The 23880-nt window shown below is 38.2% G+C and overlaps 1 protein-coding gene across 1 annotated transcript; it reads right to left on the reverse strand.

The window, feature by feature from the left end:
- Positions 1 to 1040: 1040 nt before the first annotated feature.
- On the reverse strand, positions 1041 to 22933 carry KATNA1 (katanin catalytic subunit A1). The gene is made up of 10 exons (XM_036248401.1): positions 22759 to 22933; positions 20722 to 20879; positions 17261 to 17441; positions 8727 to 8848; positions 7499 to 7604; positions 5957 to 6115; positions 3324 to 3450; positions 2682 to 2816; positions 2244 to 2370; positions 1041 to 1402 (listed from the first exon to the last, which is right to left on the reverse strand). Exons 1-10 carry the CDS (start codon positions 22918 to 22920, stop codon positions 1204 to 1206), a joined length of 1476 nt encoding a protein of 491 aa, XP_036104294.1. The 5' UTR covers positions 22921 to 22933; the 3' UTR covers positions 1041 to 1203.
- Positions 22934 to 23880: the final 947 nt, after the last annotated feature.

Raw genomic sequence — 23880 nt, forward strand, 5'->3', positions numbered from 1 at the left:
TCTAAGTATAATGCTATTTATCCTATAGTAGTGTTTGGTCTTACTTTTTTTTTAACCATTTTCCATATTGACTTATATTTTACAGTGTGATCTAGTAATACAGTGCTTATCTTTATTCCATGTGATAGATACTTTCTATTCTGTTTTGTTAATAAATTTTTTATTGCAACCCATTATTTTAAGCACATTGTCCAAGAAAGTTATGGCTAGTTTTTAAAGCCACTTTATATTTAGGCCAACTAGATATGGATGTATGGGGGAAGGATGGCAGGTAGTGCAGTAAAGGAGGGATGTTGCATTTTGCCTATTGTTAATAAGGAGTAACAGCCCTGTATGTACTATCTCAATATTATAGAATAACAGTATACACTTTACAGTTCAGATCCTAAAGTCACCTAGGTTGTCATGATCTTTCTGTCTGTCTTTCTTCACTCTGTAAGTTGCTAGAAATCATCAGTTCTAATTCCAAATGATGGCAGGTCTCATTTCATGCATTCAGCATAAGCTTGTAGATTCTGGCAAGAACAATGTACTGTAGGAGGCTACATGGCCAATTAGAGTGTATAGGTTTTGCGATCAGCAGTTTCCTACCTGTCTTTTCTCTTTACCAGTGAAACTTGAGGCTGTTTTCTATGGTTGGGATGATACAATAAGTTGTTTTGGTTTTTTTTACAAGTAATCATACATAAAAATCTTATCTAAAATTTTATACCATTAACTTGTATTTCATTTATTAACTTTTAATCATCAACTGCTAATTATGCTTAGTATCCATGAGTGAATGAGTTGATGAGTTTCATTAGAATACAGTGAGCAGCACAGGCTTAGACGTATCTACTTGCCTACAGCCTCTCTCTTATGTAGGCAGAATAAAGTCCGGCAAGGTTGTATATAGGAGCTAGAGCAAGTCTTATTCCCTAGAAGGAAGAACAGCCGTAGACAGTGAAGATGCTACACTTAGAAGTGCATATAAAGATAGTTTTCCAAACTAAGTAACAGTGTAATGCTGTTATGCTAAAGTAATGTTAAAGTAAAACAAATTGCAGATTTTAAAATTTTCCTTTATTCAGAATCATGGTTTAAAAAAAAAATCTTACCATTATGAAAGTTTAAAAAAATAATATGGCACTCAGTGCAATGAAATACTACATTTAATTATTATTCAACACTTAAGGCAGGTTTCTCACAGTTTACATGTGAGAATTAGCATGATCCAAATTCTAATATCCATTTCTCATATCTTTCAATGTCTGCAGCAGATACTGACTTAGAAACCTTTTTTAAAGCTATTTCAAAATCCTCCATAGTTGTGGGCATGTGCATTTCTTCTCTTGAAAGATTTCGGATTTCTTCTGGGGTCAAACCTTCAATACGCCTTCTCATTGCCATCAAGGATGCATCCCTAGGTTTTAAATTTAAAACAACAACAACAAAGGGATATTTTGATTTAATAAAAACCTGTTAGCTAGAAAATTATATATTTACTACATATGTAGTACAAAATAACCGATCCAGTTAGGTGGTTTCTCCCCCCACCCTGTTGGATTTAGTACTGTTTTTTGTTTTGTTTTGTTTTTTAAGGAGAAACTTCAGATTCAAGTACCTCTTTCACCACGTTTTATTCTTAAGAGTAGGCAACATTTACACAAAGGGATGGCAACATATGGCTGCTTTAGACACATACACTGTTGCCACAAATCATCACACTAGCCCCACCTACCAGCCTTCAGAGAGGAGGAAACTAGTGCAGTCAAGCACCTTGCTCAAGTGTCTGAGCTAATAACTTAGATTAGGACAAAATTTATGAATTGGCTGGATTAGAGGCAGTCTCTTCTCTTTTACTGTTATTCCTATCACATTCAGGACATCTTCACTGAAAATGAGATTGTACTGTACTTGGTTGGGTATGCCAAATCAGTTTGACAGTTATATTTCCTAATGACAGTGTACTGAATGACTGTACCAACATTAATTGTTTTCATTCAAGACAGTGACAGACTTCCTATTATACACCCATTGTTCTAACATTAGCTTCCTGAACTTGTAGTTTTCAAATGAACTGCAGATTCTCTATTGACATGTAAGATATACCAGTATCTTACTAGCACCTGCTAACCTAGATACCAGAACTTGTGTCTTTGTAGACTCAAGTGTATCTTTATTCTTTATCTTAACTTGGCATAAAAAACTTCATAATATAAGTGTAGACACACAAAAACTTCTGCTTCCAAAATAATTCATACCTGCACACGTTGGTAATGTCTGCACCTGAATAACCTTCCATGTTTTCTGCTATACTTGCAAGGTCAACATCATCAGCCAATTCCAGCTCACGTAGACTTATTCGTAATAGCTCCTCCCTGCCTTTTGCTAATGGTAGAAACAAATTTAAAAATGTAAGCCTTCAACATAAACACAGTTATTATTTCTCAAGTCCACTTTGTGTGAGAAGTTGTTTACCAACTGTTAAGAGTTTAGTTGCTTAAAAATGTAAGAGCCATTCCTCACTGAATTTTAAATATCCTAGTATCAAGGCTTTTGGGCTGTAGATATAGCCGAGCCAGTTACTATAAGAAAAAACATCCTACATTTGTCTATTGAAAGTTAACACCAAATTAAAACATTTCTAAGAAAAACTACTCAAGAGTATGAGCTTTCTGCCAAGATTCTCATGACAATACCTGACGGTAATGGAATATAGATTCTTTTCTCAAGACGTCGTCTTAAAGCCTCATCAATATCCCAGGGAAAATTAGTAGCTGCCAAAACCATAACCATTTTGGAAGGGTCATCATTTTCAGAAGCACCTCCAACACCTAAAAGAAAGGAAGGGGAGAGTAAAAGGATATTAAGATACACAAACCTCAACTATAAGATCATCAAATATTTAGTGCAACATTACAAGGTGGCATAATTGTCAAGCCTCCTTAAAACTTATAAAACTAATGTACATATGTAAACTTTGGTACAAGAAAAATGAGTTCCTGTAGTATGCAGAAAATATGACTCAAAATAGATTTAATCAAAAGACCAGCTCAGCTCAATTACATAAGTTTTTTTAAATCTTCAAAAGTATACAGATCTCTCTAAAGCCAATTTATCTGCATTTATTCCAGTTGCATCTTAAAAATAAGAGATCACTGTATATGCCAAAGGGTGCCCTATGAATAGCCATTATTTCTGGTATGACACCACTGTCAGTGTACCCAATTTAATGCTGCAGACTCCAGGACCTACTCGCCAGCCTCCTCTAGTCATTGGGAGTTGTGTGGGTTAGCACCAGGAGCAGAGCTTGGTCAATTCATGCATATACTCAAGCCTACCGTCCATTTGAACGAGCAGCTCGGCTTTCACCCTTCGGCTTGCTTCATGCTCTTCAGAAGTCCCTCTGCGACTACAAATGGAATCAATCTCATCAATAAATATGGTGGCTGGAGAATAAAATCGAGCCTAAAGAAAGAAACCATGCAACACCAGGTTTTTATTTCATTTAAAAGTAATCTATAGCCTGGCCGGTGTGGCTTGGTGGGTTGAGCGTCCTTCCATGGACTGAGAGATCCCAGTTTGATTCCTGGTCATGGCACATGCTCAGGTTGTGGACTTGATCCCCAGTAGGGGGCGTGCAGGAGGCAGCCAATGGATGTTTCTCACAATGATGTTTTTATCTCTCCCTTCCTATCTCTCTCTCTAAAAAAAAAATCAATAATTATTTTAAAAAAGTAATCTATAATTGAGCAACCAGAAAGCAGCTGAAGAGTCTGCCATACTGTGTGTCTCTCTTGCCCAAATATTAGGGGGAGAGGATAAAATTGGAACAGCAAAATATACTTTCTAATATAGACTTATACTAAAAGATTATATAGCAGTTTTTTGCCATTCAATACTATAACTGGATACATATTTACTTATGAGTGATATAAATACAGCATTTTCCTGTGTACTATAAAAATATGAGTAATTGATGAGAAAACATTTATAGGTACTGGTTAAGTGTTATAAAGTTCTAGGGAAAAATTTGGTTAAAGTGAACCATTATCTTAAATAAAAGTACATATATTTTCTCTAAGAAATGCTAATTGCCATTTTTCATTTGAAAAATAGAAGTACTTTTTTAATCCTTTTAAGTAGTCAACTAGAAGAATGAATTTCTTATCTTGCCCAAGTTTTTTTCTAATTGATTTTTTAGAGAGAGGAAGAGAGAGAAACATCAATCAGTTGCCTCTTGCATGCCTCCAACCAGGGATTGAACCCACAACCCAGGCATGTGTCCTGCCTGGGGATGGAACCCACCGCCTTTTGGTGCATGTCAAGACACTCCAGCTACCTGAGCCACACTGGCCAGGGCTGCCTAAACTTTTTTAGATAAAATTCACATAAAATTTACCATTTAAACCACTTTAAAATTGTATGATTTAGAATATTCACTATGTTGTGCAGCCATCACCACTATCAAATTCCAGGATATTTTCGTCACCCCAAAAACAGCCTGTATTTCCATTCCCCTCAATTCCTGGCCACATCTAATTAGTTTTCTGTCTCCACGCTATGGATTTGCCTATTCTGGACATTTCTAATAAATGGGATCATACAATAATATGTGGCCTTTTGTGTGTGGCTCCTTTACTTAGCATGTTTTCAATGTTCATCTATACTGTAGCATTACAGTACTTCACTCCATTTTATGGATAAATAACACCTCCTGAGTTTATTTTTGTACCTCAAATACATTTCTTTCTCAAACCAAAGGACAGGAAAAACTGATCTATTAAATAATTACTAGTCAAGGATTAACTAGTAAATAGCTGTGAAACATTCAACAGTATCACCTTTCTCTTCAGGAGTCTGAAGATGCAATTTATTACAGTAGCTAGAGAAGTTCATTGTTTAATCATTTTTAAGTGAAATATCCAAACTTACAGAATCACTAAACAAGGAAGTTAGAACTAAATGATGACAGATTTCTTTCTTTTTTTTTTTTTTTTTTATCCTCACCCGAGGACATTTTTCCATTTTTTGTTCAGGCAGAGTGGGAGGGAGAGAGAGGAACAGAGAGAGAGAGAAACATCGATGTGAAAGGAACACATCGAGTGGCTGCCACTCGCACGAGGTCGGGGACAAACTGCAACCGAGGTACGCGCCCTTAGCGGGAACCGAACCCGGGTCTCTCAGGACCGCAGGCCGACGCTCTAACCGCTGAGCCAAACCGGCCAGGGCGATGACAGATTTCTTAAAACAGCTTGAGTGAACAAACAAGTTAAAGGTTTTTCTAAAAATGAAAGTCCACAGTGGCAAGTGAGTCTTCCACACTTGAACATGCAATTGTACTAGGCCTGTCAATTCCTTTGGACTGTAAGGTTATAATCAGTACCCTTTAAGAGGCATTTAGCTGTTGAAAGTACTGTGCCTCCAAAGTATGGATTTAGTTTTAGTATGTTCCCTTGGGAAATCCTAATATTTACATTTCTCTTTTCCAATAGAAAATTTGAATCCTAAATCATCTATTCTTTCCAAAGGGTTAATTTCATTTTTAATAAAACACCCTTATTTGAGTTTTAGGTACTATGTACAAAAATTTTTGTACTTTTTTTTTAACAAAGAGGGAAAGAAAAAAAGAGTATCTAAGAAACTTTCCATTTGAAGTTCTAGCTATAAACCATTTACAAAATTTAGATTTCAATCTTTTGCCATACCACATAAAAATGACTAATTCTTCCCAAATTCTGAGGGTGTGTAGAATAACCTGCCCTGACTTAAAGCAGAGGCTATGTGGCACACATAAAATCGGCTTTGGATGACCTGGGAGAGTAATGCAGAGACTTGGAGTGGACACCAATTGTTTTGACTTCTTCTGGTAAGAGAAGCTCTCTTTTTCATTCATAAATCATCCCACTTCCATTCTCATTCCACTAAAGAAGAGGCCGACTCTTTTGGATTCAGAGTTGTCTCAAACATTCACCATTTCGAACAGAAGACGAACAAGCTTCTCTGACTCTCCTCTGTATTTAGAAGTTAGTGTTGATGAAGAGACATTGAAGAATGTTGTCTTGCATTCCGTAGCTACTGCTTTAGCAAGGAGGGTCTTTCCCGTGCCAGGTGGGCCAACCATCAACACTCCCTGTTTGGAATATAACAGCGTAAATGAAGGTTTTATCTGACACTATGCTAAATTCACAAGAATTCCATTACCAAGGATCACTTTTCAACTAACTTACACATAACATTAAGACAAAAGACAAAAATAAAGGTAAACAGAAGGATACTTTATCCATTACAAAAGTATAAAGACATTAAAAATATGCAACCCAGAAATGAGAAAAAATACAATCAATATTATAATATTGATATTATAATATCATACCTTAACACAGGTATCATTAGTAACTGAAATATTTCCTGGTAGTCTTTTTGTTCAAATAAATTAGTTTTACATATTTATACTCAGAGAATGTCTATAATTTTGTACCTTGCTTATCACTTAACATTTAGATTTAAAATTAGTAAGTGAAAAAAAAAAAGAAGCCCTGGCCAGTTTGGCTCAGCGGTTAGAGTGTCGGCCTGCGGTCCTGAGAGACCTGGGTTCGGTTCCCACTAAGGGCATGTACCTTGGTTACAGTTTGTCCCCGGCCCTGATTGGGTTGTGAGGTGGCAGCCACTCAATGTGTCCCTTTCACATCGATGTTTCTCTCTCTCTCTCTCTCCCTCCCACTCTATCTGAACAAAAAAATGGAAAAATGTCTTTGAGTGAGGATAAAAAATAAATTAAAAAAATTAGTAAGTGCTTAGCTATCAGCACATTTTCCAAATCCAAGAAAGGGTTTTTTGACAATCTCTTTTCAGATCAACCCAGGATCTTGAAAAGGCCTCATCAGATGTAGATATTTGTCATTTTTGAAGAAAAATATCTGAATTAGATGCAAATATGTCTTAATTTCTTAAGAACAGGGTACAAGTTTGCAACATGATACATAAAATGGAATGTTTTCGCATTAGGCAACTTGTTCACATTTGCAAATACAAGCTCATTCTAAATCTGCTATGTGTCCTACTTTCCGAGATCATATTATACTTATTATTCTGGGAACCTTGAAATAGCTTTTGGTCTAAACAAAATTCTGAATAACACAACATCCTTTTTTTTTTTTAATCCTCAATTGAGGATATTTTTTTCCATTTATCTTCAGATAAAGTGAGAGGGAGAGAGAGAAAGAAACATCAAGTGAGAGAGAGACATCAACTGGCCACCTCCCACATGACCCTGACCAGGGCTGGGGACCAAATTGCAACTGAGGTACATGTCCTTGACCAGAATTGAATCCGCGACTCTTTGGTCCACTGGCCAATGCTCTAACCGTTTAGCAACCCCACCAGGGCTACATTTTTTAATTTAAATTTTCTTTACCTACTCGACTGCTTTCTCCCTCATATAGATAAATACTGGCTTTCTATAGCAATGTACTTGCCATTCACTTTGACAATGCCATATTAGTAATAAACTTACTTTCCATGGTCTCCTGATGCCCTTAAAGAATTCTGGCATCCACATTGGTAACACTACGGCTTCCTTAAGCAACTTTTTAGCTTCTACCAAATCAGCAATATCATCCCTGAAACAGAAGATATTTTATCAGTCATCTCTGAGATTATATATTTAACTCTATACAGTCATTCTTCAGAACCACTGGAATTATGTCATTTAATGCTGCCGACAGATGCTAAGCCTCTCCCTTGGTACTGGTGAACTAAGACAGTGATGAGGCCGACTGCACCAACCAGTACATAGAAAGAGCACAACGTGTACTTTCAGTTTTTGTCAGTGATGATCCTCAGCTTGTTGAGTACGAACATAGGTCTATAGGCCCACTCAAGTATTATTATGCCATCTCATTTTAAATTCCTGCTCTTACTAATGATGCTAATTCCATAAACTCCATGATTTAAAAACAATGAGCCCATTAAAAAAACCATCAAGAATAAACAAGGCATAAAGCAGAGACAGGTTGTAATACTGCTGCTTTGCCCCCAACCCTATTAAGATGTAGACACCAAGGTTAAAGAGCATCATAGAGGTTGCTATGAAGTCATCTCCAACCACAAGATTAGCACCACCACCACCGCACACATGGTATTTTTAATGAAAATATGTTTATTGTATAAATATCAAATGTCAAAAAATATTTTAAAAATATCCCCAAACCATATGTAAAAATAATATAATCAGGTTTTAATATAGAGATAGATATAGATATAACAGAATGTACTTATTAACTTCATGGGGAAGGGAGCTTTTATAACTTATTGTGATAAATTACAGTTCTTTGATTAGATATAATATTAATAAAGTAAAAAAAACCCACTGCTCTAAATAGTGGGAAATAAAAGCAGCATGTACTAGATAAACATATAGATAACAAGCAACACACATGCATAAGAATCATAGCCATTTCATCATTAGAGAATGTCCCCAAAAGAAGACAAAATTTCTGTGATCTTATTCCCATTCTGTATTAAGATTTTTTATTCAATAAAATATTATTTTATTATTTATTTCATTAAATTAAAGTCTCAGACAAAAAAGTGATACAGCCTGAACTGGAGTTTTTCATTACACGTCACACTCCCATTACATCTCTGGTTCTGTCCCCAAGGACTGACTGCCAGTAAATGCCCGCATTTGCTCCATTTTCTATTTCAAAAAACATCAACAGCACCCAATTATTATAACTTACCATCGAACATTGGGATTCTGGGAAATTATATCTCTTTCCAAAGCTTCTACTAAGTCCTTATCATATCCAGTACTATCAAATTTATTTGTCTCTGGTTCTGTAACAGCGGCAGGTGATTTGTTCTACATCAGGAGAAAAAAACAAGAGCTTTTGATAGACTCAAAAATTATATTTTGTATCTGTGAGTCAAAAACAAAGAGTAGACTCAAGTGATATTTTTTTAAAAGCTAATATTATAGTACAGTAATAAGGGCAGAATCAAAGACTAGAAGTCATCCTTCTACATCTACATCAGAGTTGCATACTTAATTTCTATTTTTACATAAAAGGTATGGCAATGCTGTTAAAAATATTGTACATATGAACTGATGAGAATCAAAAAATTAATACTGAGAGTAACTGTGGCCACTACTGAACATCAGATATGTGTGACACTTATTTCAAAGCTTTAGAGGAGATAAGGTTAAAGACAGATGGATTATTCAACTAAGACTATAGCTCAGTCTTTAACAACCTCCTCAGTCCTCATTAATACTCCTAAAATATCCCTTTTCACCATTCCCACCCACCTTCCAAAAAAGACATCTCAGTCCTTAAGTGAGACCCACCCCCTCCAATCCCCTGTGATGACAGTCATTCGGGCCATAGATCCCAAATATATACTAAAGTATCCAAGGCACAATGGCAACTTCATAGAGCACTGAAAGATTTTCTTATTTTTATTTTATAATTGTTGGCAGTATTACAAATGTCCCCCATTTGAAAATTTCAATTAAAAAATTTTTTTTCTTGCCCTGGCCGGTTTGGCTCAGCGGTTAGAGCATTGGCCTACGGTCCAGAGAGACCCGGGTTCGGTTCCCGCTAAGGGCGTGTACCTCGGTTGCAGTTTGTCCCCGGCCCTGGTTGGTCATGCGGGTGGCAGCCACTCGATGTGTCCCTTTCACATCGATGTTTCTCTCTCTCTCTCGCTTCCTCTCTCTCCCTCCCACTCTATTTGTACAAAAAATGCAAAAATGTCCTCGGGTGAGGATAAAAAAAAAAAAAAATTTTTTTTTCTTTATTTATTTTGGAAAGTGAGTAAGGGAAAGGGAGAGACAGAAACATCGATGAGAGAGAACACCGCCTCCTGCATGCCCCCCACTGGGGATCAGGACCACAACCTGGGCATGTGCCCTGACTGGGAATTGGACCAGCGACCTACTGGTGCAAGGTCAACGCTCAACCACGGAGCCACACTGACCGGGCGATATTTTCCATTTTTGAAGAAAGCAGAGCAGTATCTGTTGAACACTAGATGAAACTACCAGCTCGAAGCAGTTCAGTTTATACATGAAGATTGTTATATGCCTTTCAGAAATGCCATATTTTGGAAAGCTAGATTTTTGGCAGTTGCTCTGATAAAAAATATAGTGGGAAAAATCAACGTGGATGAGGAATAAGAGTAGAATGTCCACTCTTACTCCAAGGTCTGAGAAACTGCAGTGACAGCAGGTGTTGCTAGGACATAAAGTCCTTTGAACCTAACTGCTTCATAAATGGATAGGTATTCTTTTGGTCCTAGAGGTACTGTGAGAAAATTACTGAAATACAAATTTTATGAGCCAAGAAAATTTATGAAGCTCTGCATTAGTATAAATAATCATTTACTGGATTTTGTACTAAGATCATTATCTCATTCCATAACATTTTTTGCCCTTAACATGAGATTTGTCAATGGTGCTGTCTAAAGTCAATATTAATGTCTAGACTTAGCCAATATTTATGATATTCAAAGTTTTACACTATATGACCAAATAAGCATCTGTCTCACAATGTGCAGACTATTCAGCATCCAATACTAACATGGAACAAGGAAGGTATTGTTTAACATTTAAAAGAATGTTATCTTTTCTTCTAAGTATTTATGAAGTTGTTATTCATTCAGAGGTATTTACCAAGAATCTGTTCTGTACTAGCAGCTGTGGGGGTAGAAAGAAGACACTGTCTCTGACTATTGAAATGTACACTGTAAGCCCAAGAAGACACAAATGGAAGGCACTTTCTAGTTCTCGCTTTTTCGCCCACAGAACACAGTGCTGAGGGAATGTTTCCAGACAAAGCTAAACAAATTTAAGCTAGGCAGAAAGGAGAAACAATTCTATGATAGTCATGAAAGAAAAGTTATGGAATTTCAAATGTTGACATTTTTAATATAATTTTATTGAATTAGCTGAACTAGTACAGTTTCCTTTAAGTATACATTGATGCAATAACTCGCTCTAAGTGAAAATACTAACAGCTACTAGGAGGTAAAAGAAAACAACAGAGAGGTTAAAAAAATGTATACTCTTTTTTTTATTAATTCTCACCCAAGGACATCTTTGCATTCATCTTCAGATAGAGAGGGAGGAAGAGAGAGAGAGAAACATCTATGTGAGAGAGACACATGGAGTGGTTTCCACCCACATGACCCCAACCGGGGCTGGGGACAAACTACAACTGAGGTACGTGCACTTAGCGGAAACCGAACCCAGGTCTCTCTGGTGCACACTCCTTTTTGATGCGCACAATAAAGTTGAAGATGGACCAAGTAACTGGGAGACAAGTTCCTGGGTTTAAAACCAGTTATTTTAAAAGCTGGCAAAATTATAAACAAATCCAAATCCACTGCCTTAATTAATCTGGAGAAGAATGCCTGGAAGCTCTGTGCTCCTTCCCTCATACCTTGCTCTATGCATCTCTTCCACCTGGCTGTTCCGGAGCTGTATCCTTTGTAATAAACTAGTAATCTAGTAAGTAAACTACTTTTCTTAGTTCTGTGAGCCGCTCTAGCAAATTATCAAGCCCAAGGAGAGTCATGATAATCTCCGATTTATACTAGTTAGAAGCACAGGCAACAAATGGACTTGCAATTGGCATCTGCTATGGGGGCAGTCTTACGGGACTGAGTCCTTCATCTGTGGAATCTGATGTTAACTCCAGGTTGATAAGTGTCAAATCTACTTAAATTGTGGGACACTCAGCTGGGGCGAGAGAATTTGCCTGGCATTGAAAATCCCCTGCGTACTTGGAGTACTTGTGTGTAGACAGAAAAACAGAATCTCCCTTTACAGGGAGTAATTTTCTTTTCTTTTCTTTTTTTTTAAATTCTCACCAGAGGATATTTTTCCATTTTTTGCACAGATAGAGTGGGAGGGAGAGAGAGGAAGAAAGAGAGAGAGAGGGAAACATCGATGTGAAAGGGACACATCGAGTGGCTGCCACCCGCACGACCAACCAGAGCCGGGGACAAACTGCAACCGAGGTACGTGCCCTTAGCAGGAACTGAACCCGGGTCTCTCTGGACCGCAGGCAGATGCTCTAACCGCTGATCCAAACCGGCCAGGGCTACAGGGAGTAATTTTCTAATGGGCACAGAGTTTCAGTTTGGCAAAATTAAAAATGTTGTGTGGATAAATAGTGGTGATGGTTCCACAACAATGTGAATGTATTCACCTGCACCAAACTGCACACTTAAGGGGATTAAAATGGTAACTTTTGTTACATATATTTTAACCACAATTGTAAAAAATAATTTTTAAAAAAGTTAATTGTGCCCTGGCCGGTTTGGCTCAGCGGTTAGAGCGTCATCCTGCGGTCCTGAGAGACCCGGGTTCGGTTCCCGCTAAGGGCGCGTACCTCGGTTGCAGTTTGTCCCCGGCCCTGGTCGGTTGTGCGGGTGGCAGCCACTCGATGTGTTTCTTTCACATCGATGTTTCTCTCTCTCTCTCTGTTCCTCTCTCTCCCTCCCACTCTACCTGAACAAAAAATGGAAAAATGTCCTTGGGTGAGGATAAAAAAAAAAAAAAGTTAATTGTATTTTTATACAATTGAAATGAGTATGTGGAAATGAAATAAAAAATAAATTGACTTACAATCACTTAAAAAAATAAAATAGGTATAAAATCTAACAAAACATATACAAAACCTGCATTCTGAAAACTATATAATATTGATAAAAGAATTCAAAAACCTAAATAAATGGAGATAAAAAAAAAACAAAAAACATGTTCATGGAGTATATGATTCAATATAATAAAGATGCTGATTTTCCCTAAATTGGCATAAAGGTTTTAATGTAGTTCCTATCAAAATCTCAGCAAAATTCTTTGTAGACATAAAAAGGCTGATTCTAAAACTTATGAGGAAAAAGAAAGGAACTGGAATAGCTAAAACAATTTTGAAAAGGAAAAATAAAATGGGATGAATCAGTCTTCCTAATTTTAAGACTTATTATATAGCAACAATAATCAAAACTGTGTGGTATGGGTAGAAAAACAGACACATATATCAGTGAAACGTGATAAGTAGAGAACCCAGAAATAGACATACACAAATATGGCCAACTGGTTTTTGACAAAGGTACAAGAGCAATTCAATAGAGAGAAGATAGCCTTTTCAACAAATGGTGCTGAAGCAACTGGATATGTATAGGCAAAAAGTAAACTTTGACCTAAGTCTCGCATCTTATATAATTATTAACTCAAAATGCATCACAGACTTAAATGTAAAATGTAAACTTCTAGAAAAAAATAGAAAATGTGGGGTATCTAGGAATAGGCCAAGAGTTAAGAACTTAATATCAAATAGAAATAGCACACCCAGCCGGTGTGGCTCAGTGGATTGAGCATTGCCCCATGAACTGAGAGGTCCTGGTTTGATTCCTGGTCAGGGCACATGCCCTGGTTGCGGGTTTGGTTCCCAGTGCGGGAAATGCAGGAGGCAGCCGATTGAGGTTTCTCTCCTACACAGATGTTTCTCTCTCTCTCTCTCTTCCTTCCTCTCTCCTTAAAAAAAAATCAATAAAACAAACAAACAAACAAAAAAAAACCATTAGCCCTGGCAGGTTTGGCTCAGTGGTTGGAGCGTTGGCCTGTGAACCAGAGAGTCCCAGGTTCGGTTCCCACCAGGGGCACGTACCAAAAAAAATAAATTAAAAAAAAGAAAAAAAGAAAAGAAATAGCAGAGTTGGTGCTTAAAACAGGTCACTTGAATCCAATGCCCATACTTGTAATTACCATGCTATATTTTTGAGTTTATATTTTATAGTTTATATTTTATAGCTTCCTGTCTTAATAAGCAGATATTAATTTCTCTGGGACAACTGATTTCTTGATTACAGTATTTGAGGTTATATACCATTTTTCAGGGTATAAAAGCATGGGAATAAAATGAAAAGGTATAGGACACTGAGATGAGTTCTACAGACCACAAATGGTTATAAGGCTTATAACCCAACCCTAAATGATAGACCAGGGAAACTTTGGTATCGATAATACTCCATAAAGGCCAGATTCATCAGCCACCTTCCCCACACCCTTCCTTGTTTCAGGAACTAAAACAGGACTGCTACTGCTCCTGGAAGTGCAAAGATGTAGGACTACAGAACTATCCGGAAAGAGGGACTTAACAGAACTGACTGTCCAGATGTACAAGAGCAACTGACCTCCAGAAATGTAGGAGGAATGAGGCAGACGACACAAAATCAAGAGCTAAATGATTATCTGTATCTTTATCAACAAGGAAGGCTATTTAAAGGTGTGGCTTTGCTGATTGTTGGGTGAGGTTCTCAGGCAGAATTATAAAGTTAGACTGTACATCTGGAAGAAAGAATGAAGTAGAAGCTGATGTGAGGTTATGAATGGAGTGAATGGGAAGCACGGGGGCTTCATATTTTGCTACACAGTTTTCACTTTGCCGAAGTGGTGTGGAGAGGTCTTTCTGGCCCAAGTAGCCAAACAAGATACCCTGTACTTTATTCTATCACAGTCACTGGAGACATGCCTTGGGCAGAAGTAGGGGAAATGGGGTAGCACAGAAGACAGAAACTAAGCTCTGAGATTCCCATATGCATTTTTTTTTTTTAAATCTTCACCAAAGGGTATGTTTATTGATTTTTAGAGGGAAGGAGGGAGAGAGACAGAGGAGAGAGAGGGGAGAGAATGAGAAACATCGATCGGTTGCCTCCCATATGCACCCTGACCAGGTATCAAACCTGCAACCTAGATATGGGCTCTGACCGGGAATCGAACCTGCCACCTTTCAGTGTATGGGACAACATTCCAACCAAATGAGCCACAGGGCCAGGACCCATATATTTCTTATTACAATAGAGTATAAGCCCTCTAAAAAAATATTAATCAGCACTCAAATCTTTATTTCTAAATCCCATTCCTTCCTCACTAACAGGAAACATGGGGGAAATACAAGGGGAGCCCAGAACATCCTATTGTGCCAGAAAATAAGGAAGAGCTCAGAGAATGATGAGCAAATGTCAAAAACGCATAGGATCCGGCGCAAGGATCTCCCACTCCTCTAACCTTGGAAAATTTAAGCATCAGATAATGATAGTAACATTATAATTCACTGAATAAAATAAGACTCCATGAATTCATACTGATATAATTAAATAAAGGGGAAGAAAACAAAGCTTTTCTTTATGGACAAGTACCAATTAATGTAAAAGAAATAATGGCATTAGAAAATCATGATTTCACAATCATCACAGGAATAACTGATTCCGGCAAGAATCACTGGATGATACAACAAATAGATGAAACTGATGAGAAATAGGATATTTGCAGTCTCAAAGCATCTTCCCACAAATTATTATAAAGGGAAAAAGAGTAACTTTACAATGGAGACCTCCTGGTACATGGGACAATGCTCCCATACTCCCATGTATAGGGTGGCAGACACCACCCTAACCAAGTGATCCAATTTATCATGAGTAATAGAACAAATAAACATCCTGGGGCCTCCTTATATGATACATTGAGAAGATTAAAACTTCATTTCTGTGGTATTCCTGCCAAAAATGCATAACCTCAATATAATCATGAGGAAACCTCAGACAAACCCAAACTGAGAGACATTCTACAAAATAACTGGCCAGCACTCTTTAAAAATGCCAGGCCAAAAAAGAGAGGCTGAGAAATGTTCACATTAAAATAGAGTAAAGAGCCCTGGCCAGTTTGGCTCAGCGGTTAGAGTGTCGGCCTGCGGTCCGGAGAGACCCGGGTTCGGTTCCCGCTAAGGGCACGTACTTCGGTTGCAGTTTGTCCCCGGCCCTGGTTGGTCGTGCGGGTGGCAGCCACTAGATGTGTCCCTTCACGTCGATGTTTCTCTTTCTCTCTCTCTCCCTTCCTCCTACTCTATCTGTACAAAAAATGGAAAAATATCCTCGGGTGAGGATAAAAAAATAAATAAATAAAATAGAGTAAAGAAACATGAGATTTAGCCCAGCTGGTGTGGCTCAGTTTGTTGAACATTGTCCCATGTACCAGGAGGTCACCAGTTCAATTCCCGATCAGGGCACATGCCCAGGTTGTGGGCTCAATCCCCAGTAAGGGGCCTGCAGGAAGCAGCTGATCAATGTTCCTTTCTCACTGATGTTTCTCTCTCTCTCTCTCCCTCTCCTTTCTTCTCTTTGAAATCAATAAAATATATTTTAAAAACCATTGAAAACTAAATGCAATATATGATTCTACACTGGATCCTGGCATGGGGCAGAAAAGGCTATAAATGACATTAGATAATTGCCAGAAATCTATTAAGTTCTGTGGATTAGATTTACTGTACCAATATAATATTTATGGCTTTTGATAACAGTATAGTATTTAAGTGAAAGAATGTCCTTGTACTTAGGAAATATCTCCTAAAGTACTTAAGTGTAAAAGGGCATGATATCTATAACTTACTCTCAATGCTTCAGAAAAAACAAGTATACAAAGAGTAAACGATAAAGCAAAAGAGGCAAAATATTAATAAATAGTAAAAATTAGTAAAGAATATATGGAAGTTCCTTATACCATTCCTACAACTTGTTTGCAAGTCTGAAATTATATCAAGATATGAAGTTATAAAAACCAACCAAAAATATTGGTTGAACAGTGAGTGGGAAAATCCTACGTGGAGTATGACTAAGGTTTTATTATACTCCAGCAAATCTTTTAAAAATGTTTTTACTGATTTTAGAGAGAGAGAAAGGGAAAGGGACACAGAGAGAGAAAGATCAATGCAAGAGAGAAACACTGATCAGCTGCCTCTTGCACACCCTGTATTGGGGATCAAGACTGCAACCTGGGTATGTGCTCTGACTGGGAATTGAACCTGTGACCTTTTGGTACATGGGACGATGCTCAACCAACTGAGCCACACTGGCCAGGCAGGGATGACAGTTTTTGTTTGTGTTGTTTTTTTATTTTTATTTATTTTTTTACAGGAGAAAGTCTATTTAGAAAGTCACAGAGGTAAAAAAAAAAAAAAAGGTGAGCCAGCTGGGCTGCATGGGCTCAGGAAACAAGTTACAGACTCAAAAGAAAGGCCATTGGAGTTTAGAAGAAAGGCAAAGAAAACGTACCTGGAGGAAGGTGAGAGGGAAAGGCAGGGGCTCACTCCAAAGAGAGAGAGCTGCCATAGTCTGGCAGTTTTAATGAGTAAAATGCTATTAAAATCTGTACAGTCTTTGTTTTTAAAGTTAATAACTTCCATTTATGAAAATCAGTAACATTTACCTTTTCTTCTCTTCCTTTATTCTGTTCTTTCTTTTCCCGACAACGAACAGCTTTCCCTCTGTCACTGTGAAGATTGTGTACAGATGGACGGTGAACTCTGACAGTTGTACTTGGACGGTTACTGTGTGGTTTAGAGTCACTGTTCTGAGAAGACTGGCGTTTTCTAGGACCTGGGGAGGGTCTAATCAAACACAACATCATAAAAATCATAATCAACCCCTGGAATTGGCCCAAATATAGATGAACACAAACAGTGTATAAGAGTCTATGAAATAGCCCTGGCCGGTTTGGCTCAGCGGTTAGAGCGTCGGCCTGCGGTCCGGAGAGACCCGGGTTCGGTTCCCGCTAAGGGCACGTACCTCGGTTGCAGTTTGTCCCCGGCCCTGGTTGGTCGTGCGGGTGGCAGCCACTCGATGTGTCCCTTCACGTCGATGTTTCTCTCTCTCCCTTCCTCTCTCTCCCTCCCACTCTATCTGTACAAAATATGGAAAAATATCCTCAGGTGAGGATAAAAATAAATAATAAATAAAAAAAAGAGTCTATGAAATAAAGAAGCCAAGGCAATAACTGAACACAAGATAGGAGTGAATAAACTTTATTTTTCAAAAGCCATGTTTTTCTTTTTATTTATTTAACCTATCCTTATTATTATTATTTTGTATTTTGTTTTTTTTTACAGATGTTTCTCCTTTTTCCCCCATTGACACCCTCCTCCCTATCCCGCCGCCCCATCCCCAGCTTTGTTGTCTATGTCCACTGGTCATGCATACATGCATATAAGTTTATGTGGTTTATCTCTTCCTTCCCAACCCCCCCTCCTCTGAGGCTTGTCAGTCTGTACCCCACCTCTATGTCTCTGGGTCAATTTTGTTCACCAGTTTGTTTAGTTCATTATATTCCACAAATAAATGAGATCATGTGATATTTGTCTTTCTCTGATTGGCTTGTTTTGCTTAGGATAATACTCTCCAGGTCCCTCCATGTCGTCTCAAAGGATAAGAGATCTTTCTTTCTTACAGCTGCATAGTATTCCATTGAGTATATGTACCAAAGCTTTTTTATCCACTCATCTTTAGATGGACACTTGGGCTGTTTCCAGATCTTAGCTATTGTAAATAGTGCCGCTATGAAGAAAGGGGTACATATATTCTTTCTTTCTTTCTTTTGTAAGGGGCAGGGTTGAAACACAGGGCTTCTCTCTGGCCATGGGAACACCAGAGCTCTGTGAACAGAGGGTATCACTTCCTGTGTGTGTATGTGTGTGTTTGGGAGGGTGGTATCTTCCTGGGGAAGTGGCCATTGCCAGAACCCGAGCTCCCAAGAGTGGCAAACCAGTGACTCCTGCTCCCCAGGGAGCAAGCTCAGCTGGAGACTGCCCAAGTAGGTCACTGAGAGCTGTGGGAATGGTTTGCTCAGGGGTAGCCTTGTGGCTTCTGTAAGGAGAGAGCAAAGTGGAGTCACCTTCGGTTTAGTATTGTGTTCTGAGTGGTTTCTCTATAGCTATCATGTACCTCACACTGACTGTAAGACGACCCTGTGCGACACAGGTGTGTATGGGTTCACACCAGCCCTCCAACGAGATGTAATCATCTCTCTGTACAGATGAGCAAAGTGAGGCCAAGATGGATGGGACCCATGTTCCAGTCGAGGCCACTCTGACCCTAACTCTCTTAACATTGCCCCCAGCCAACAACATGAAGAGGAACAGAACTCCCTGTTTCACGTTTGCTGAAGATGCCCCAGAACAGGGAGAAGCCAGCCTGCCTCCATATATTCTTTCTGATTGGTGTTTCAGGCTTCTTAGGGTATATTCCTAGAAGTGGGATCATTGGGTCAAATGGCAGTTCAATTTTTAACTTTTTGAGGTAATACCATCGGGTTTTCCACAGTGGCTGCACCAGTCTGCATTCCCACCAGCAGTGTACTAGAATCCCCTTTTCTCCACACCCTCGCCAACACTTGTTTGATGATTTGTTGATGGCGGCCATTCTGACAGGTATGAGGTGATACCTCATAGTTGTTTCAATTTGCATCTCTCTGATGATTAGTGACATTGAGCATTTCTTCATATGTCTCTTGGCCATTTGTATGTCCTTTTTGGAGAGGTGTCTATTTAGGTCCTCTGCCCATTTTTTTAATTGGGTTCTGTGTCTTCTTTTTGTTGCGCTGTATGAGCACTCTATGTATTTTGGAAATTAACCCCTTATCTGATGCATCATTGGTGATTATGGTCTCCCATATAGTGGGATCTCTTTCCGTTTTGATGGTTGTTTTTGGTTTTTAGTTTGATGTAGTCTCACGTTGTTCATTTTTTCCTTTGTTTCTCTTGCCTTAGGTGTTGTATCATTGAAAATTCTGCTGCGTATGATGTCTGAAATTTTGTTGCTTGCATTTTCTTCTATAATTTTTATAGATTCACAAGTTACATTTAAGTCTTTTATCCATTTTGAGTTTATTTTCATGTATGGTATAAGTTGGTGGTCTAGCTTCATTTTTTGCAAGTAGCTGTCCAATTTTCCCAACACCATTTATTGAAGAGACTGTCTTGACTCTACTGTATGCTCTTGCCACCTCTGTCAAATATTAATTGAGCATAATGTCTTGGGTCAATTTCTGGGTTCTCTATTCTGTTCCACTGATCTATCTGCCTGTTCTTGTGCCAATGCCAGGCTGTTTTGATTATAGTGGCTTTGTAGTATAACCTGAAATCTGGTAATGTGATCCCTCCTACTTTGTTCTTCTTTTTTAAGATTGCTGTGGCTATTCTTATTTATTTATTTATTTATTTTTTCTTTACTGATTTTAGAGAGAGAGGAAGAGGGAGAGAGAGAGAGAAATATCGATGAGAAAGAATATCAATTGGCTGCCTCCTGCATGCTCCTCACTGGGGATTGGGCCCACAACCTGGGCATGTGCCCTGACCAGGAATCGAACTGGCAACCTCTTGATGCATGGGTCGATGCTCAACCACTGAGCCACACCAGTTGGGCTATCCTTATTTATTTATTTTTCTTATCCTCACCCGAGCACATTTTTTTATTTTTTGTTCAGATAGAGTGGGAGGAAGAGAGAGAGAGAGAAACATTGACATGAAAGGTACACATCGAGTGGCTGCCACCCGCACAACCCAACCAGGGCCGGGGACAAACTGCAACCGAGATACGTGCCCTTAGTGGGAATCGAATCCGGAACTCTCTGAACTGCAGGCTGACGCTCTAACCGCTGAACTAAACCTGCCAGGGCTATCCTTATTTTTTAAAGTATTACAAATGTCTCTCCTTTTTCCCCGATTGACTTCCTCTCTCCCCACCCCCCTAACCCCACCCTCACAGCTGTCTGTGTCCACTGGTTATACATACACGCATATAAGTTATTTGGTTTATCTCTTCCCACTACCACCACCCCCTTCCCTCTGAGGTTTGTCAGTCAAGGCATGCCTTTCTTAAAAGGTCTCCACTTACCTTCGTTCAACAGGTACAGGTAAGGACCAGACTTCTCCCTCAGAAGCTGGAAGCTCATGTTGTGCAGCTTTCAATGGAGTACTGTCTAATTTAAAACTCTCTAGTGTTTTCATGATATCCTTAACATGTTTGGCTTCCACATTTATTTCCTGCCAAACCTGGTTTCAAAGGAGAATACAACTCTTTATTACAAATAAATCACTGCCAAGATTAAACTAGGGCCATTTATTAGAGATGTTAGAAACCTCCATTTTGACATCAGATATCCAGTAAACCACACCAAGCTATTCTGTTGAAATTTTAATAATGGTTCATTAATTCTTTGTTTTCAATTGCGGAATTAATTCTGATAAAATGAATTAAATATTCTAGCTAATTAAGCCATATTACTGACTTATGGTTCTTATTCGAACTGCATAACAAATTGAAAAGTTAGCCGTAACTTTAAAGTTTGATAAAAATTTATTTTTGTAAGTTGTACTTTGATAGTGTTTTTATGCTATTTGACTTTTAAAAAAATATGTTTTTATTGATTTTTTTTTAAGATAGAAAGAGAGAAACATTGATGTGAGAGACAAAAATTAATTGGTTGCCTCCTGCACACCCCCTACTGGGGACCAAGCCCCCAATCCGGGCATGTCCCCTGACTGGGAATCGAACCGGGACCTCTCAGTCCATTGGACGATGCTCAATCCACTAAACATACCAGACAGGCACTGCTAGACTTCTTAAATGTTAATTAGACACCACTAATTTCATAACTCACTAGTGGACTGCAGTTTGAAAAACATAGCTTCAGAAGATAAATGGCTCTATTCACATACAACTAAGATATTTTTAAAAGCTATCTTGACTACCCTGACCAGTCTGACTCAGCTGTTGGCATGTTGGCCGCGGACCAAAGAGTCATGGGTTCGATTCCATTTAAGGGCATGTACCTCGGTTGCAGTTTGGTCCCCGGCCCTGGTCGGGGTTGTGTGGGTGGCAACCAATCAATGTGTCTCTCTTACATTGATGTTTCTCTCTCTCTCTCTCTCTCTCTCTCTCTCTCTCTCTCTGCCTGAAGATAAATGGAAAAATATCCTCGGGTGAGGATTTTTTTAAAAAAAAGCTATCTTGACTCAATTTAAAAACTATATATATATACACACACACACAGACACATACACATATATATTTGAAATGTTGAAATGAAGTTGGTAATATTTTTGTCTTAAAACTAAATGATTTAAGATCTTTACAAAAAAGCTTAGACATTTAAAGTAAAAGTCTCTAGCCTAAGAACAAAAGGTCTTAAAGTCTTTCAGTGACAAACAAGAGTCCTTGTGAAATACAATATTTTCCCCTTCCGGTAATGTTAGAGATATGCAGAGGCAGATTTAGGAAAAGAGGTTACATTAAAAACAGTGGGATATTTTCTCTCTTTAAAAAATTAAGGACAAATATGGAATACTATCAAAAAAGCAGTTCAGTAGAATCTGAGGGATGATATTCTACCTAGACGACCAGCTTAAAAAGACTATTAATTTTTATAACATTTCTTTCCTCTGTGACATAGATAAAATGCCACCTTCAACTGGACCTACTAGTTCTATATATCCCACCTGTAAACTTCTATTGGTCTACAGTGACTAAAGTTCCTCAAACAAAATTCAAATATGGTCTGCTCTATAACATTCTATAGAAAATATGGTACCCAAGAGATTCAGGTGTCATCTGCAGCTTCGAAAATTGCTTAATAAAGTCAACTCTAATTTTACCAGATAAAAATGTGATCTAGAAAAAAATTTGAAAACCATTACTTTAAGAAAAACTATTAGATTCCAACAATTAGAATAATTAAATAGAACTTATAATACTAATGATGGTGAATATAGACTATTACTAATATAATAAATCAAATTTCAAGTAACATTATATACAAGTCCATGTAATAAATGATACACTCTTCATGCGTAACTGTAAAAAGCACTGATAATCTATTGAAATATTCTGAGTACTTAAACTATTAAAAAGTACATAGATCATGATTCTCACCTGTTGCCATTTCTGCTGGAGGTATGTATCTTTGACTGAATACAGATACTTGTTCATTTGGTCAAGAACTCCCTGATAATAGACCATCGCGGAGTCATAGTTTCCCAGCAATGCATATTCACGAGCCAATTTTACATTCTCACTAATCATAAGAAGACTCATGCTCAATTGTAAACTAAAAAAAATGAAAGAAAGAAACATTTCATATTATCTTAAAAATAAGTAATGCAAAGAGTTTTTTTAAGTACTTTCTAGGGCACCCTCCAGAAGCTCACAAGCACATATGCACTGCATTTTCCATCTCTATACATTTGCTCATGCTATTTCTAATCCTTCAGAGGAATTCTTTTCTTTTAAATCCTCACCTGAGGAGAGATATATATATCTTCAGATAGAGTGGGAGGGAGAGAAACATTTATGTGAGAGAGACACAATTACTGGTTGCCACCCGCAAGACCTGGACCAGGGCCGGGGACAAACTGCAACCAAGGTACATGCCTTTGGCTGGAATCAAACCTGCAACTCATTGGTAAGCTGGCCAACGCTCTACAACTGAGCCAAACCGGCCAGAGCAAAAGAATTCTTTAGTTCCTAAAGCCAAACCCTACCTATGTGTCAAAGCCCAGCTGAGACGACAGTTGTTCCATCATGTCTCACTCTGAACTTCTTGGTTCAGAATAAACTCTCCCCTTTCTAAGGCCCCCTGCCACTTTACTGGGACCTATCATCTCAAGGCTCTTGTCTACTTTGAATTATAGTTACTGATATATCTTATCTCTACTAGACTAAGTTCTTCGGGAGTAGGATTTGCATCTGAATGGTGTGAGACTGTATCCTCAGTGTATAGCACATATGTCTCACTGAATATTTGCAGAACAAACGTAGAATGTCAGATACAGTTTTTGGAAGGCAATGTAGAACAGCAGGAAGCACGTGCATTTTGAAGTTAGAAAAATCTTGGTTCGAATTCGAATTCTGCCACCTTGGTCAAGCCCCTTAACTTCCTAAGATTCAGTTTTTATATCTGTTAAACGGAGACAATAACTACTTTTAAGAGTTCCAATGTAAGGAATAAATGACCATTTCAAGTACCTAGCATATTATTTGGCAAAGAGTAGATCT

This window comes from Molossus molossus, unplaced genomic scaffold (genome assembly GCF_014108415.1).
Source record: "Molossus molossus isolate mMolMol1 unplaced genomic scaffold, mMolMol1.p scaffold_m16_p_8, whole genome shotgun sequence".
Classification (NCBI taxonomy): Eukaryota; Metazoa; Chordata; class Mammalia; order Chiroptera; family Molossidae; genus Molossus; species Molossus molossus.